Source organism: Schistocerca americana, chromosome 8 (genome assembly GCF_021461395.2).
Source record: "Schistocerca americana isolate TAMUIC-IGC-003095 chromosome 8, iqSchAmer2.1, whole genome shotgun sequence".
In the NCBI taxonomy this organism is placed as follows: domain Eukaryota; kingdom Metazoa; phylum Arthropoda; class Insecta; order Orthoptera; family Acrididae; genus Schistocerca; species Schistocerca americana.
The window spans coordinates 467297690-467312978 of record NC_060126.1 but is presented as its reverse complement, the minus strand read 5'-3'; the positions used below and the strand labels follow the sequence as shown (position 1 = coordinate 467312978).

The 15289-nt window shown below is 40.9% G+C and overlaps 1 protein-coding gene across 1 annotated transcript in view; it reads right to left on the bottom strand.

The window, feature by feature from the left end:
• Nucleotides 1-10854: 10854 nt before the first annotated feature.
• The window catches only part of LOC124544854 (phenoloxidase 1-like), a 31054-nt gene continuing 26619 nt past the window's right edge, over nucleotides 10855-15289 (bottom strand). The window contains exons 12-13 of the mRNA XM_047123567.1: nucleotides 15002-15234; nucleotides 10855-11331 (exon numbers count right to left, since the gene is read on the bottom strand). Of these exons, the coding sequence (XP_046979523.1) occupies nucleotides 11104-11331; nucleotides 15002-15234 (461 nt within the window). The 3' untranslated portion in view covers nucleotides 10855-11103. The remainder of the gene's footprint in view (nucleotides 11332-15001; nucleotides 15235-15289) is intronic.

Sequence of the window (15289 nt, the reverse complement as noted above, 5' to 3'; positions counted from 1 at the left end):
ATTGAAATTTATCAGTGCATAACAAATAACATAATTCAAATAATTATTCACTTAAAATTTGTTATGCTGAATCTTGGAACATGACTGCATATTTAGTTAGTGAGTGATTTATACAAAAATGTAGATTACTTTTTTAAAAAAAGAACTAGAGCTAAATATTTATGAAGAGGATGATATTGTATCATTTTATACTGAAATAAATGTAACTAACTCAAAATCATGCAATTTGCACACTTTCACTTCAAATTTGTTGTTCAGTGATATAGGACCTTAGCAAGCAAGGCGTTCAAACCTTCTTTATGAATAGTCTTAATTCTGAGACGCACTCAGGACAAGGCATTGGTCCACAGCTGCGAGTGGCAGATTAACGTTGCCTTGAGTGTGCAGTGCCATCGTTCCACTAGGACATTCGATAAGGATTGGTAAGCAGTTGTATGGAAATGATGACACCCGCAAAGTCAGTACATTTCATTGAACTAGGCAAACTCAAATTGCCAGTCTTGGTCTGTCATCAGTGATGTAGGTTGTCTGTTGACAAGGGTTACAGCCCCTGGTCCATGAAATGCAATCACACTTTACATTGAGCCAGACAAAGCATTCTGTGACTAACTTGAGTGTGTAACATACGCTGGGATGTGCAAGATTTCACAGCAGATCAAACAGAGTTTCGTAATAGGACTGCGGGATGACTGGTCATATCCTCTCATGTGACACATCACACCAAAAAGGTTTGGTGGTTCCTGGCAGTGTGCGCTGTAATAGTTGTAGCCCAATGTCAAGTCTTGTCTGGTGAGTAGGTGATGTAGGTCAGGATCTGTGGCCTGTGTGTCAGTGAGTAGATCAAAGTCTAGCTGAGTATATATGGTGAAACAGGTTGTCCATGCCTATATTTTCTGCACCTTGGATGTGTCTGACATTGTTGGTAAATTATGAGACCAGGTTGAGGTGGTGAAAGCACCTTGGCATCATGTTAACAGAAGAGTTTTTGATCACATCTGCAAGAGGCTTGTGGTCAGTGTAAATGGTTAGAGGGCATCCTTCAATGCCATGCTGGAGATAGTGGACTCCTCACAGTTGCCCAAGAGTTCTCTATCGAAAGTCAACCACTTCTTTTGAGTATTGGTCCACTTTCGAGGGAAGAAAAGCAGCAGCTGTGTTACGCCGGTCATCTCTTGTTGCAGTACCAAACCAAATGCACAGTCACTGGGATCTACGGTGATCACGAGTAATCTTGTCAAAGGCCATTTGCATTTTTGGTCTCTACACCAGGCATCATTTGCCAGTGCTGTTCTTGCCACACAGTGCCTCAGTTAGAGGCAAGAGTGTTTCAGCAACATGTGGGAGATGATGCCTGTAAAATCGATGACTCTCTAAGGGGAGAGATTTGTTCCCTAATGTAAACCACATGTCCAGCAAAGGTTACAAACAATTGCCATAGTTGACATTTATCATTACTAATTATGATGCCATGTGCTGCTAACTTGTACAACACGGTGTGTAAATGAATTGCATGTTGATCAGGAGACTGCAAGAGAATTATCACATCATCGAGGCAAGTATAGCAGAAGGACACATTAAATAGGAGGCCGTCAGTAAACCTCTGCCAGGTGTGGGCCATGATTTTTCACTAATATGGCATAAATAAAAACACAAACAGGCTGAATAGTGTGATTGTTGCAGTTTTTGGTATATCCTTGTTAGCCATAGGCATCTGTAAATAGGCTCTTTCATAGTCAAAAACACTGAATATAAAGGCACCAGCAGGTTCATGTGCAAAGTCTTGTAAGTCTGGTACAGAGTAGCTGTCTATTACAATCCAGGCATTGAGGTACCGATAATCACCACGCAGTTGCTAAGTATTATCCTTTTTGAGGACGAGCATAATGGGGGAAACCCAGGCACTGTTGGATGGCTGTACAGCATCAGCAGACAAGAGTTCATAGACAGTAGTTTTTGCCGCTTTGAGTTTGTGGTGAGGTAGGCAGCGGGGGCGACAGTGGACTGACGGGCCGTGGGTGGTGTTGATCTGATGAACTGTCCCATCATGGAAAGTACAAACAGTCTGCGGCCAGAGGGGGTGGCATGAAATGTGGGCTGAGGGCATAGTGATAGGTATTATCTCATTGTCAACTGACACCATGGTCATGGAGGTACTGTCGGTAACTCTGGGTGTTGTCAGGTGGGCACAATTGTGTAATGGCATTTGACTGACCTGTTTTGAGGTTGACGTAATGTCTTTGTAGTCAGGAAGTGGGTGTAGATGTTGCGGAATGATGAGTTGCTGTTGAGCCATATGAAGCTCGCTAGATGTCTCAACGGTGTGTGAGTGGAGAAGACCTTTGGTTGCTCACATATCCAAGTTGCAACACTGGAGTTTGGAGTGCATGGCAAATGTTATGCAGTGCTCACCCAGAGGCATTTGCCATTTTAAGATAAGATTGAGAGGCACCTCTGACTGCCAAGTAGGAGACGGCAGTTTATCACTGGCAGGACGGGAGTCGCTAATCTTTTTGCTGATCAGCCATTGGCCATCGTGGTGCAGGAGCAGGGTAAGCTTCAGGTCTGGCAGTAAACTGTAGTGTGTGAGGAAGTCAGTGCCTAAGACGGGTTTCATTTTTTCAGTCACCAAGAATGTCCAGGGCATAGGTGCATGATTGCTGAGATTGAGAGTGATGGAGGCGGTGCCAACTACCAGTCTCATGGAGTCATCAGATGCGTGCAATTGTAAGGGTGGAGATGAAAGTGTAGCAGGAATGAGGGATGGTGGAATTGTGCTGATGTTGGCTCTGACATCAACTAGAAAGTAAGAATTTAGTTGTGCATCATAAATGAAGAGCTAGAGCCTTGCGATTGTGGATGAGACCTGTGGACACTATCCAGAATGGTGATTTGTGGGACTTAAACAGGACAAATGATCTGGTGCATTGGTACCAGGTTGCAAAATTAGTTTGGGTATGAGCATGGCTGTTTGCAACGTAACATTTTGGACTCGAAGCGAGTGTGGAACCAGTAGAGGCAGTGGGCATAGTGCCCGACAGACTCACATTGTTTTACTGGCAGGCATGGTCTGTTACCAGGTAGAGGCACACCAGTGGTGGTCCACACTGTAGGCATTTTCTTATATTCATCAGCCAGGAGACCACAGAGAGTAGTAGTGGATGCTGGCTCCGCAAGGTTTAGTGAGTCCCGGTAGACATCGGGTGGCTGCCGTCTGCACGGTAGAAGTTGCACAGTACTGGCCAGGACTGCAGGCTGGGCTTCGGCTAGGTTCATTTGTGGTCGTGTGTTGTTGGCGACATAGGTGGGGTGTTGTCACCTGTAGCATGGACACAATGAGAATTTATCAACAAGCGGTGATGTGTGGGAACCAGCATTCTGTCAGGCATAGTTTGAAATCTAGTGGAGCATCATCATTTGTGAGTATCACTGTTTGAATGTTCTCTGGCAGTTTTAATAGCCACTAAGTCCACAGGGTACGATCTGGAAGTAGGCGCATATCAGTTTGCAGATGAAGCTTGCACCACCATTTGGAAGGCATACTGTTACCGAGTGAGGTTTGACTTATCACTAGATGAAGTTGTTGTTCTGGTGAGCAGGATAGGTGTGTAAGCAGAAGTGCCTTGACAGTCTGGTACTTATTTGTTTGTGTGTGCACATCAAGCAGAAAGTTAACTAAAGAGATCAGTTTTATCACCAAGGTGGTTGAAAAGTACTGCAAATTTGTCATTGTCCTCAGTGTCACCAGCAGACTCCATTATGCACTCACTAAGCACGAACCACAGCACAGGTGAGTCCTTTTTCAACAAAGGGAGTTTCAGCCAAGGATTTACGGAGTAGTAAGGGCCATTGTTTTTTGAGGCTGGCAGCATCATTAGGGCATTGGCTGGTGTGGTCGATGCAGCAGGAATGGAGACATCGTGGAGTGGCACATGGTAAAGCAGCAAAGAGATATGTGGCATGGTGGGAGCGGCAGGTGCAGAAGCATCAAAGAATGGTGCGTCATAAAGCAGTGAAGAAAAATGCAGCACAGAAGGCACAGCAGATGTGGAAGCATCAGGACGGAGCATGTCATGAGGAGATGAAGGTACATGTGGTGCTTTAGACGTGAGGAAAGCCTGAAGATGGGTGTGACTGGTGGTAAGTGGTGCTTGATGCTGGTCCCCAGGAACTGCTGGATGCTCTGAGTACCTGGTATGCTCATGAGGTAATGAATATGGTGAGGCAGTTGCGCTGAATCCAGATGTTACACATGGAGGAGTTGTCATGTGTGCGTGATGTGTGTTGCGGTGATGGCTGCAAGTGAACACAGGGCAAATGCTGGAGATGTGACATCACTCAGGTGATACGGCGGTGGTATGACGCGGATGATGCGCATAGATGTTGCATGACAACATAGTCTGTGTTGAGTAGTTCACTTTTATGTCCAGGAAGAACGCTCAAATTCAAGATATTTTGTCCGGGAGGCGATAAATAGTTGAGAATGGTTTGAGGATCATTTATGGGGAGCCACTGGTGACCAACTATCATGGCACTCTGGTAGATGTCTGTATAGTTTTGCAAAACACTGATGATGTTAATGCCCATAGGTTCACTGGCACTAAAGGAGTGTCCATGGGAATAAGTGTCATTATTTCCCACATGGAAGCTCGGAGCACTATGTGTACTGACAAACGGGGCAGCAGGTAGCTAACTACCTTTTGCACAGGATCACATTCATTGTCACAGCAGAAATGATAGGCAAATAGTAACCCGGACACGTCATTGGCCAGTGTGGTGTGAAGCGACATGAGTCTGGCATGGCAGATGTTGAAACAATGGAAGCATTGTCATCGGTTCACTACACACTGCTGAATGAGACACTTTATCTAGGTCTTGGCGAATTTGTACCAAACTGAGGCACAGAAAGTTCATGGGATTCTCAGACATTGACAAAGAGGTGGGACTGACGTCCCTCGGAGCAGGAAACAGTTGAGCTGGAAATATCTGCGACATTGTAGGACAGCAGATCGGCACGGGAGATTTCACATTTTATAAGCGGCGTAGTTGAAAGTTTGGAGTCATCACTGTAGAAAATGTGGTACACAGGATAGTAGTTATGTTTAACCCATTTCTGCCTAGCGTAACATATATGTCATGGAACAGCCTGTCATTGTTTTCTCTCGTTGGCAACAATGCCTGCGTTTGGAGTGGCTATTGTTGTACGGCTTTCAGATAAGGAGGCTTCGTTGTTCATGTTTAGGTAGGTTTCAGTCAGTTGCAAGCATTAAGTGGTCAGTGACTGATGCTTCAAGTACAGAAGACTTTTCTGAGTGAGATTATGTCTTGGAATAAGAAGTAGTATAATTTTTTATCACAAATTATAATACAATTTGTTTAAATTATGGTTGATTATAATGTTAAAAGTACTGAAATTTATGTTAATCCTTATCTACAGAATGCAATTCTTATTTTTGTGGCTCCAAGTACAGTTTTAATTTTGTGTTGCATATATGTCACACTAAGCAAAAGAGTGAAAATAACGATTTGTTCTCTTTAGAGGTCTATCTCTCCAATTAAATCCTGGCTATTCTTGAAGGGGAGGAAGAGGTTGCAACAGATTGAACCTCCTGAAGCTAATGTGTATTCGGATGAAGATTCTGGGGAAGAAGATGGGGAGGAAACTTCGATAATCTTGAACCAAGGCAACTCCAGGCTGGTGTAGAAGTGGTCTTATCAAGTAAAAACAGTCTAGGTAGTGAACCTGAGATTAATTTCTCTCCTGATGATAAACCAGATGAACAGGAGAAGTTACAGATCTTAAAAACTGTAATCAGAGATTGGAAAAAGGATGATCTGCATAGTGTTAGTTCTTTATTTCCTGAGAGTGATTATAGTAAATACAGAAACTTGTCTCCAGTTCATTGCTTCAAATTATTTTGGAACGACAAAGGAATTGAATTTCTTCTCACTGAATCGACGAAGTATGCTTTGTTCAAGAACTTCTCGGATCCAAAAATAACATATGAAGAGATAAAAGGTTTTCTAGGAATTCTAATTCTTTCTGGCTATAATCCTTTACCTAGCAGAAGATATTACGGGGTTCTGGATTGGACATGAGAAATGAAATTGTCCACAGCACGATGAGAAGGGACAGGTTTGAAACAATTATGAGACTCATTCATTCGTGTGACAACACAGAAATAGATGCTAATCATAGAATGTGGAAACTTCGTCCATTAATAAATATGCTAAGAAAAAAAGTTTGCTCTTCACTTTCAGCCTGAGCAAGATTTGTCTTATGATGAGAGCATGATAAAGTATTTTGGCAGACATGGATGTAAAGACTTTCTGAAAGGTAAGCCCATTAGATTGTTTACAAAGCATGGTGTCTAAACACAACCATGGGTTATCTAGTGGACTTTCAAATATACCAAGGAGCTAATCCTCAGAGGAATGAAAAATATGAGAAAGCATTTGGATAATGTGCTGCTCCTTTGGTTCAAATGATCGATTCTCTTCTTGAAAAGAAGAAACATCTTCCCTAGAGGTTTTATTTTGACAACCTGTTTACATCACAAACATTGTTGATTTACGCGAAGCAACGAGGTTTTGGTGCAACTGGAACTATTCGTGAAAATTGTCTGCCTAAAGAGTGTCATCTCATACCTTCTAACACTGTGTCCAAAAGGAATAAGAGAGGAGATTTTGATTACAAAAGCAGCAAGGAAAGTGGAATAATTGTTGCCAGATGGCTAGATAATTCTACAGTAACAATTTCTTCCACAAGCCATGATATCAATCCAGTCAGCACTGCTGCCCGATAATCTAGATGAGAGAAGAAAAGAATACTTGTATCTTGACCTAATGTAATTGGAGAATACAACAAAAATATGGGAGGAACTGACTGAATGGATTAAAATGTAGCGTTATATTGAGTGAGTGTCAGACGAATGAAATGGTGGTGGCCAATTTTTACATGGCTTCTAGATGTCTCTATACATAATGGGTGGCTTCTTCATAGAAGGACTGGTGTAAATATGCCTCAGCTGCACTTCTGGCACTACATTGTGAAACGTTACCTGACGTCCAATACTGCAGTACCAAGAGGTTCTGGACGCCCTGCAGGTAATTCAAGCCAAGGCAGAGTGCTGCATTATATTAGATACGATGAAACAAATCATCCGGTAGCCATGGTGCCACAGAAAAAAAGAAGATGCTGTGCAGCAGAAAACTGCAAAGGAACCCCAAGAACAATGTGCTGCAAATGTGATGTTGGTTTGTGCATAGAATGTTTTGTACCATATCACAGAAAGTGAGTACTGTTGCCTGAAGTTGATGTAAATCACATACAGTGTATTATTTTACTTGCTGTCATATATTCTGCCTAAAATGTGTGTTCTGCCTAGCGTGACATATATGTTACGCCCTTTTTTTGTTTCAATTATTGATTATTTTTTTGTTTTGATTGTTGTATTGCTTTTCTTTGATGACAATAAACACACAAATATCTAATTTGTAGAAATCAGAAGAAAAAAAATAATTCAGTCAGAAATGGGTTAATAACTAACAGGTTGTACAGTTCCATACAAATAATTATTTTATTGTTGTGCAAGGCACAAAGCATGTCATCACAAACATTGATCAGAGCATACTTCTGCAGGTTCAGGGAGGTTACCTAAGCTACCTCAGGGCAGTGGTGATGTTCTGGGAGACTCCACAGAGTTATGTCCCCACATGTGTTTGTGTATTTTGGATGTACCATCAAATGATATACAGAAGTTGTTCATCTTTAGCATCTAATACCACTCTCACTATTAATTATGGAAGTGAATGCTTCAAACATAATGAGACTCATTGTAACTTTTATTTGAAAACTATTTTGTGATCTTATTAATTGGTAATCAAAATATCCACGGGTGTACTGCCGGTCTACAGTGTCCAAAGGGCACAATATTTCGGCGATCATACATGGCACCATCATCAGGTGAACTGACGGACTGAGCTCCTGTGAACATGCCAGCACGGAGATCCGTATGCTATGGCTGCTCAGGGGGAACTGGGTTCGGTCGCGGCGGCGGCGGCCGATTTAAATACCCTCCGCCCGTGGCGCGCTCCCTCCGCCGTCCGCGCCCCACACCACGATCGCGCGGTGGAACAGATTGCGATGGCGTCTGATATGATGTCAGTGTGATGGCTCTGTCCGCCGTGGTCATCACAACTATACGTTTGCTCGATTTACTCTTGATAAACCCAATCGCTGGTTCCCAAGCCTTGCTAAGATTATAGCCACAGTCACGGTTTATGAGGTCGTCATTGGTGCGAATTTCGATGGCCTTTCTAACAACGCTGTCCCAGTATCTCGACGTCTGTACCAGAATCCTCATGCGTTCATACTTCGTAGCGTGATTTTCCGACAAACAATGTTCAGCGACTGCTGACTTGCTCAGATACATCAGTCGAGTGTGCCTCTGGTGTTCACGGCATCGATCCTCGACGGTACGCATTGTCTGACCAATATACGACTTGCCACATTGACACGGAATCTGGTACACGCCGGCCTTCCTCAGACAGAGGTCATCTTTGGCGCTCCCCACCAGTGCACAAGTTTTATTCGGAGGACAAAACACAGTTCCGACCTGGTGTTTCTTCAAAATGCGGGCAATTTTCCCCGAGAGTGCGCCTGTATATGGAATAAACGCAGTGCCTACCTCCTCCCTCGTGATTTCATCCATCTCCACAGGTTGCGCTGTAGTGGTTGGGCGGAGAGCACGTTGAATCTGCCACTCTGAGTACCCATTTTTTCGAAATACAGTTCTCAGATGTTCCAATTCCTGGGGTAGACTCTCTGCGTCAGAGATAGTGCGCACCCTATGTACTAGAGTTTTAAGTACCCCATTCCTCTGTGGAGGGTGGTGGCAGCTGTTTGCGTATTTAAATCGGCCGCCGCCGCGACCGAACTCAGTTCCCCCTGAGCAGCCATAGCGTACGGATCTCCGTGCCGGCACGTTCACAGGAGCTCAGTCCGTCAGTTCACCTGATGATGGCGACATGTATGATAGCCGAAATATTGTGCCCGTTGGACAATGTAGACCGGCAGTACACCCGTGGATATTTTGATTATCAAATACGCCGGGAGAAACTCAAGAATTATTAATAGGTGTTTATGGTCTGTTCCCATCACAGTTTTCTTTTTATTACTTTTTTGTACCTGCGAGTTTCCTTCTCATACAATGCCAAACTTATATATCATCATACTAGCTGATTACCTGGCTTTCTCTAGCTACATGTATTTATGTTATACTTTTCCCACTCCTACCTCAACAATAATGCTGAAATATCATTGGAACTGTCTGCTTTCAGACAGTGTCCCCAAAAGCTTTTGAGTATGACACTAACATCAGTCATTTCACCCACACATAAGGATGCTAGAAATGTCCCCCTCCACCCTCCCCCTCATTGTTTTATCCAGATAGCAAGTGATATGCTCACAAAGTTTTATTAAAATTGTTCCACAATTTCCACACTAATGCCTTTCATGTCATCCCTTTCCCTCTCTCCATTCACCCCTATGTATCAAATGTCATCAGGACAGTTACTGTTCACTGTAGCAACTCTGAATATGGTGGATTTGACATTAATATTTACCATTTTTTGTTATTTTCATCTCAGTTCCATCCCATCCTATCCCATCCCATTCCCAACCAAAACTCCTGTGGGTGGAATGTCTTTGTAACTTTGATTGCTCATCCAAGCAAATTCCAAAACTATGAATTCAGTACTAATATTTGCCATTTTTAATTAGCTTCATATCATCTTCTTAGCATCCTAGGCCTACCCTTATGGGTGGTATGTGGTGTTTTCTCACCAACAGTAAATTTTCACATACATCTATCTTTATGCATGCAGGTGGTTTCCTTTTCTTTCTTGCCTTTAATCTGTACAAAGTAAAAATTGGTTTAAGATAGTCATGTAAATTGCCAGCATGTTGTCATATTTTTGCTGAAACAGTGTACTATAATTTTTAAACAGACACATTCTAAAATTATAGCAAGATGTCAGAACTATAATCCATAAATTATACAGGTAACTAAACTAAACTCAGATTTTCTCCAGAGTCACTCTAGTTCTTCCTTCCTCGAATCCCCTTCTTCTTCCCTATTAATCCCCAGGAGCACTAGTGGTCTCCTACTAAGTGTTACACCCAGGTATTTGTATGAGATGGCTGATGCTAACAGTGACCCATTGATATTGTGCACAGTTTTACATTTCTGAACATTTAAAGCATGTTGCCAATCTTTGCACAACTTTAAAATCTTATCAAGAGCTCACTGAATATTTATACAGCTTTTTTCAGGCAGAACTTCATCATTGGTAACTCATCATCTGCAGAAACTCCGAGGTTGCTATTAATATTGTCTGCAATGTCATTAATATACAACATGAACAGCAATGGTCCCAGCACACTTCCCTGGAACATACCTGAAGTTACTTCTACATCTGACAATGACTCTCCATCCAAGAAAACATGCTGCGTGCTCCCTACCAAAAAGTCCTCAACCAGTCACAAATTTCACTTGATACCCATATTTCCATACTTTTGTCAATAAGTGCACATGTGGTAGCCAGTCAAATGCTTTTCAGAATTAAGAAATACTGCATCTACCTGATTCCCTTGATCCAGAGTGTTCAGTATGTCATGTGAGAAAAGTGAGAGTTGGATTTCAAATGGTCATTGTTTTCTGTATCCACGCTGGTTGGCACACGTGGAACCACTGATGCTTAGGCTTAATTTACTGTGTTTGTAAAAGTTCAATATTTTAATAAATTGTTTCTTTTCTTACAGTATAGTTGTTTGAACATCAAAGAGAACAGATATTTCTGAGCTAAGTCTTTTATTTATATCAAGTTTATAATACACTTGTACATACAACTCATTTGCCATGTCCATTGCTAGTCATCATCATAAATCCAACAGGCGACCTTTTTTAAAATTGCTATGCCATTCTGCAGGACAACACAATCTATTAAATGGCTGAAGTCTTTCTCTTGAGTTCAAGTTCCTCCTGTTCACATTATTTCATTTCAGATAAAACAAAAAGAAGACCATTTATTTGTCTCATAAAATCAGTCAACAATATTTGGATTGGTGGCAGGTGGTGTGAAACGTATTTTCACATCAATAACACTCATATTAGGCAAGTTTCTGCGGAAGTCAGCCAGAGTATTGGCACCTTGTCTAGGTGGTCTGTCAAATGGGAAACCCATGGCCCTTTTGTCAGGATACTTCTTGTTACGTATGCCACAATAACTTGAGGCATCGTCACAAGTTTCTGCATCTACTGATTGGTCAACCTGAAAAGCAAAATTTTATTTATTGTCATATTGTGAAGAGAAAGCAGTGAAGTATGACAGTCCTTATGGTAATGAATGCAGTCATCAAAAGGAAGGAATGTTTGCTAATACATAAAGTATTTACTATCTAAATGCCTGTTAGAATGCTAGATTTACTACATGCAAAGCAGATGTTAAAATTAATGAAAGTGTGTGTGTGTGTGTGTGTGTGTGTGTGTGTGTGTGTGTGTGTGTGTGTGTTATGATACATCATCATGATCTGTACATTGATTGTTATTTTTGATCAGATAAAACTTTACTCTGTAACAACTTCAGGGAGAGAGGTACAGTTAGAAACATTGGGCAGCAACATGTATCTTGAGGAATTTGTTCCTCTATTCTTATTTAACCTGGTACAGAGCATAATGACATGCATTTTGTTAATAATCATCAGTCTTTGAGCTACTGTGCTGTCCATTCCTCTTTCTTCTGCCACTTGTGCCAATCTATTCATCTCTGCATATATTATACCATGCTGGATGCTTTCAGCACTGTATTTACATATTCTAAAAGTTGTATGCCCCCTCCTTTTTTCCTCAATCTTTTGATCTCTCCTTGATGGCAAGTTCACTATACCTGTAAGCCTTAGCAAATGTCTCACTAACCTCTCCATTCATATAATGATTTTTCTGCAGACTTTACATCTTGCCTAGTCTTTCTAGTACCACTTCATACTGCACTGTATCTATTGACTTAATTTTTATACCCTTTTTTTCACAATTCATGCATCAGTTATGTACAAAGGGGTGCTTTAGAGGCAGAGTTCCAGAAAAGTTTTCCCTGATACTGTGCCAGTATTCGATACTAACAAACCCATTTTGTAGAGAGCCTTCATCTGCCCCAGTCCTTATCTGGGCCTACCAGCTTTGGACATATTGTGTGCTCTTTCTTCCTATGTAGCTTTTTTGCTATTTATTGTACTCTGTTCTTCCCAGTTTCATATTAGCAAGGGACTATTTTTTCTCATTACTGATCGGCACCACAAAGTTACAACATATTGTGCAAATGATCAATGGGACAGCCAACTAATTGATTCATATTTTCTGCCTTTATTTCACTTATCCTTAATCATATGCTATTTTAAGTTGCTTATCCATTCCAGTCAGTATTTCTTTTAACTCTTCCTTATCTTTGATCAGAAACTCATATTCATTTGTGTATCTTAATAAAGTGCCTGATTAAGTTGCACATTTATTCCTTCTGTTCAACAAAAAAGTTTGGTAAGGTGCATGATTGCCTTACACTTTTCTTAAGATGAACTTGATTTTACCAGTTTTCTGCTTTTATTATTCTCCCTTCACAAAAAAGCAATAAATTAAAGCATTATGTAGATTTGATTAATAAACATACTTATAGAAGATCTCAACTTATCGAAGATCTCAGTTTTATTTATGTGCCACTATATCCACTCTTTAATAGCACTTGTGGCTAATAATAAAAGGCAGATTCAGGTGTACAGTAATGTACACAGGCATCATATAATTATAAAAATAATTCCCACATAGGTGTTTCAATCACATCTATGAATCCTAAGAGAGTTTTGTATTTTGACAAAAATGTTGAATGAGTGCCTAAAAAAATTTTGAATGGGTGCCTAAAGCTAAGGCAGGAAGTCAACAAAAATTGAGATGTACATTAAAAACTTTTCTTACCATCCACCACACCTGTAAACTGTCTGAACATATTTTTGATAGCTAATCTCTGTAAGCATTGTAGAAAATAATATCAAATGGGACCTCCATTGTTACACTACAATGATACACTCATAAGGGTACTCATAAAATGGACAGTAACTGAATATTGTTACTAAAAAAGCAGCAACTGTTCTCAGAACAGTAATACTTGTATACAACACCTGACCAAAAGCATCCGGATATCTATTAGTGGACATTGATAAGTGGCATGTCCAGCCCTTGCCTTCCCGACGTCTTGAACTTTGCTGGGGACAATTTCAGTGAGATGTCTGAATGTGTGTGGAGAAATGCCAACCCAGATGCTGCTTTATGACAACATGCTTTGTCATGATACATTTAGCATTTTTTAAAGTGTAATAAGAGAACCACCCCCAACTATGAAAAGTACCGCTATGCTGCAAAACTACCTCCTTTATACTTCACCATTGATCCTACACTTGACATCAGATAATGTCCTCTAGGCATTTGTCCCACCCAAATCTTTCCACTGGATTGCCACAGGGTGTAGCACAATTCAGCTCACAAAATCACTTGTTTCCAATCTTCCACTATCCAGTGGCATCACTCTTAACAGCACCTCGAGTAATGCTTAGCAGTGATGACTGAAATGTATAGCTTATGAAGAGCTGCATGGCCATTCTTTTTAACTCCCAATGCATAGTCCCTGTGCTAGCTAGACTGCTGGTAGCACTTTGGAACTCCAAGGTGATTCCTTTCACTGATTTCATCTGATTTTTTACAGCCACCCTCTGCAATGCTCGACGGTCTGAGTCTGTCAGTACATGAGGTCTGCCTGGTCTTGGTTTAGGTGTGGCTGTACCACTGCATTTCCACTTCACACAGGCATGACATTAAACCCTAATCTTCCTTTCTTACTTCCACTTCACACTCACATCTCTACCAGTTGACTTGGGCAACTTTAGAAGGGTCGAAATGCCCTCATGGTTTTGTTACTAAGTGACGTCCAATGGCTAGTCCACGTTCAAAGTCACTGACCTCTCCTGACTGACTCATTCTGCTGACAACACAATACTCCTTGACTCCTTGTATACTGGTGAACCCATCTCTTATGACACCTAGTGGTCAGTTCCGTATTACATTGGGGTGTCCGGAGACTTTTGATCAGATAGTGTACATTTGCATTATGTTTACATCTACATCACTACTGTGCAATTCACAGTTAAGTGCTTGTTAGAAGTTTCATAGAACCACTTTCAGACTATTTCTTTACCAGGCCCTCTCAAGTACAACATGGGAAAAATGATCATGTAAATTTTTCTGTGCAAGCTCTGATTTTTCTTATTTTATGACAATGGTCATATCTCTTTACATAGGTGGGAATCAACAAAATATTTTTGCATTCAAGGGAGAAAATTGGTGATTGAAACTTCATGAAAAGATCTCACCACAATGAAAATATCTGTGACACTCTCTCCCCTATTTTGCAGTGATCCAAAAAGAGTTGCCCTGCTTTGAACTTTTTTTTAATGTTCTCCATCATTCCCATCTAGTAAGGACTCCATAACATGCTGCAATACTCCAGAAGAGAATCTGTTTGTTTGCAGCCAGTTTACTTTAAATAAAATAAGAGAATGTTCTTGACTGATAGCACATAACTATGCAAGCAGTATCAACAGTTGCTAGTTAATGTAACCAATACAAACAACATATAATAGCTAATTCTCACTCTTAATTAACTCACTTTACTGGCTTTCCATCATTATGGGATGGGATGTGAAGGAATGAAAGATTTTCTCAAATTTGAAGGAAATGAAACCCTGCACTTAAAATATCAATTCTCTGTACTCTAATTTGCTGAAAATGGCATTAGGCACAAAAAATAGGTAAAAAAACTCCTAGCTCATTTCAATCTTTATGTTTATGACTGAAATTATTTAAAGGATAAACATGACAACAAAAGCTCTTTTATTACTTACCTTATCATCATTATAGTTTGAGATCATGACAAAAAGTTCACAAGGGAATCCTTCAGGCGTCCCCTTAGGGATGAGCATGTGCTGAGGCCAGCCACAACCACAATAGTTAAACCTGGACAAACCTTCACTGTCTGTTGGCCGGTTTGTTGTGAGATCACGGAAAGTTTGCTCAAAGGGAATGGTCACAGACGACTCCGTTGATTTCCGCCTGATTGTATTATTTCCACTTTTCACTGAAAACAATAAGTCTTCTTGTAGGATATGTTCATAACTTTTCTATAACATTTC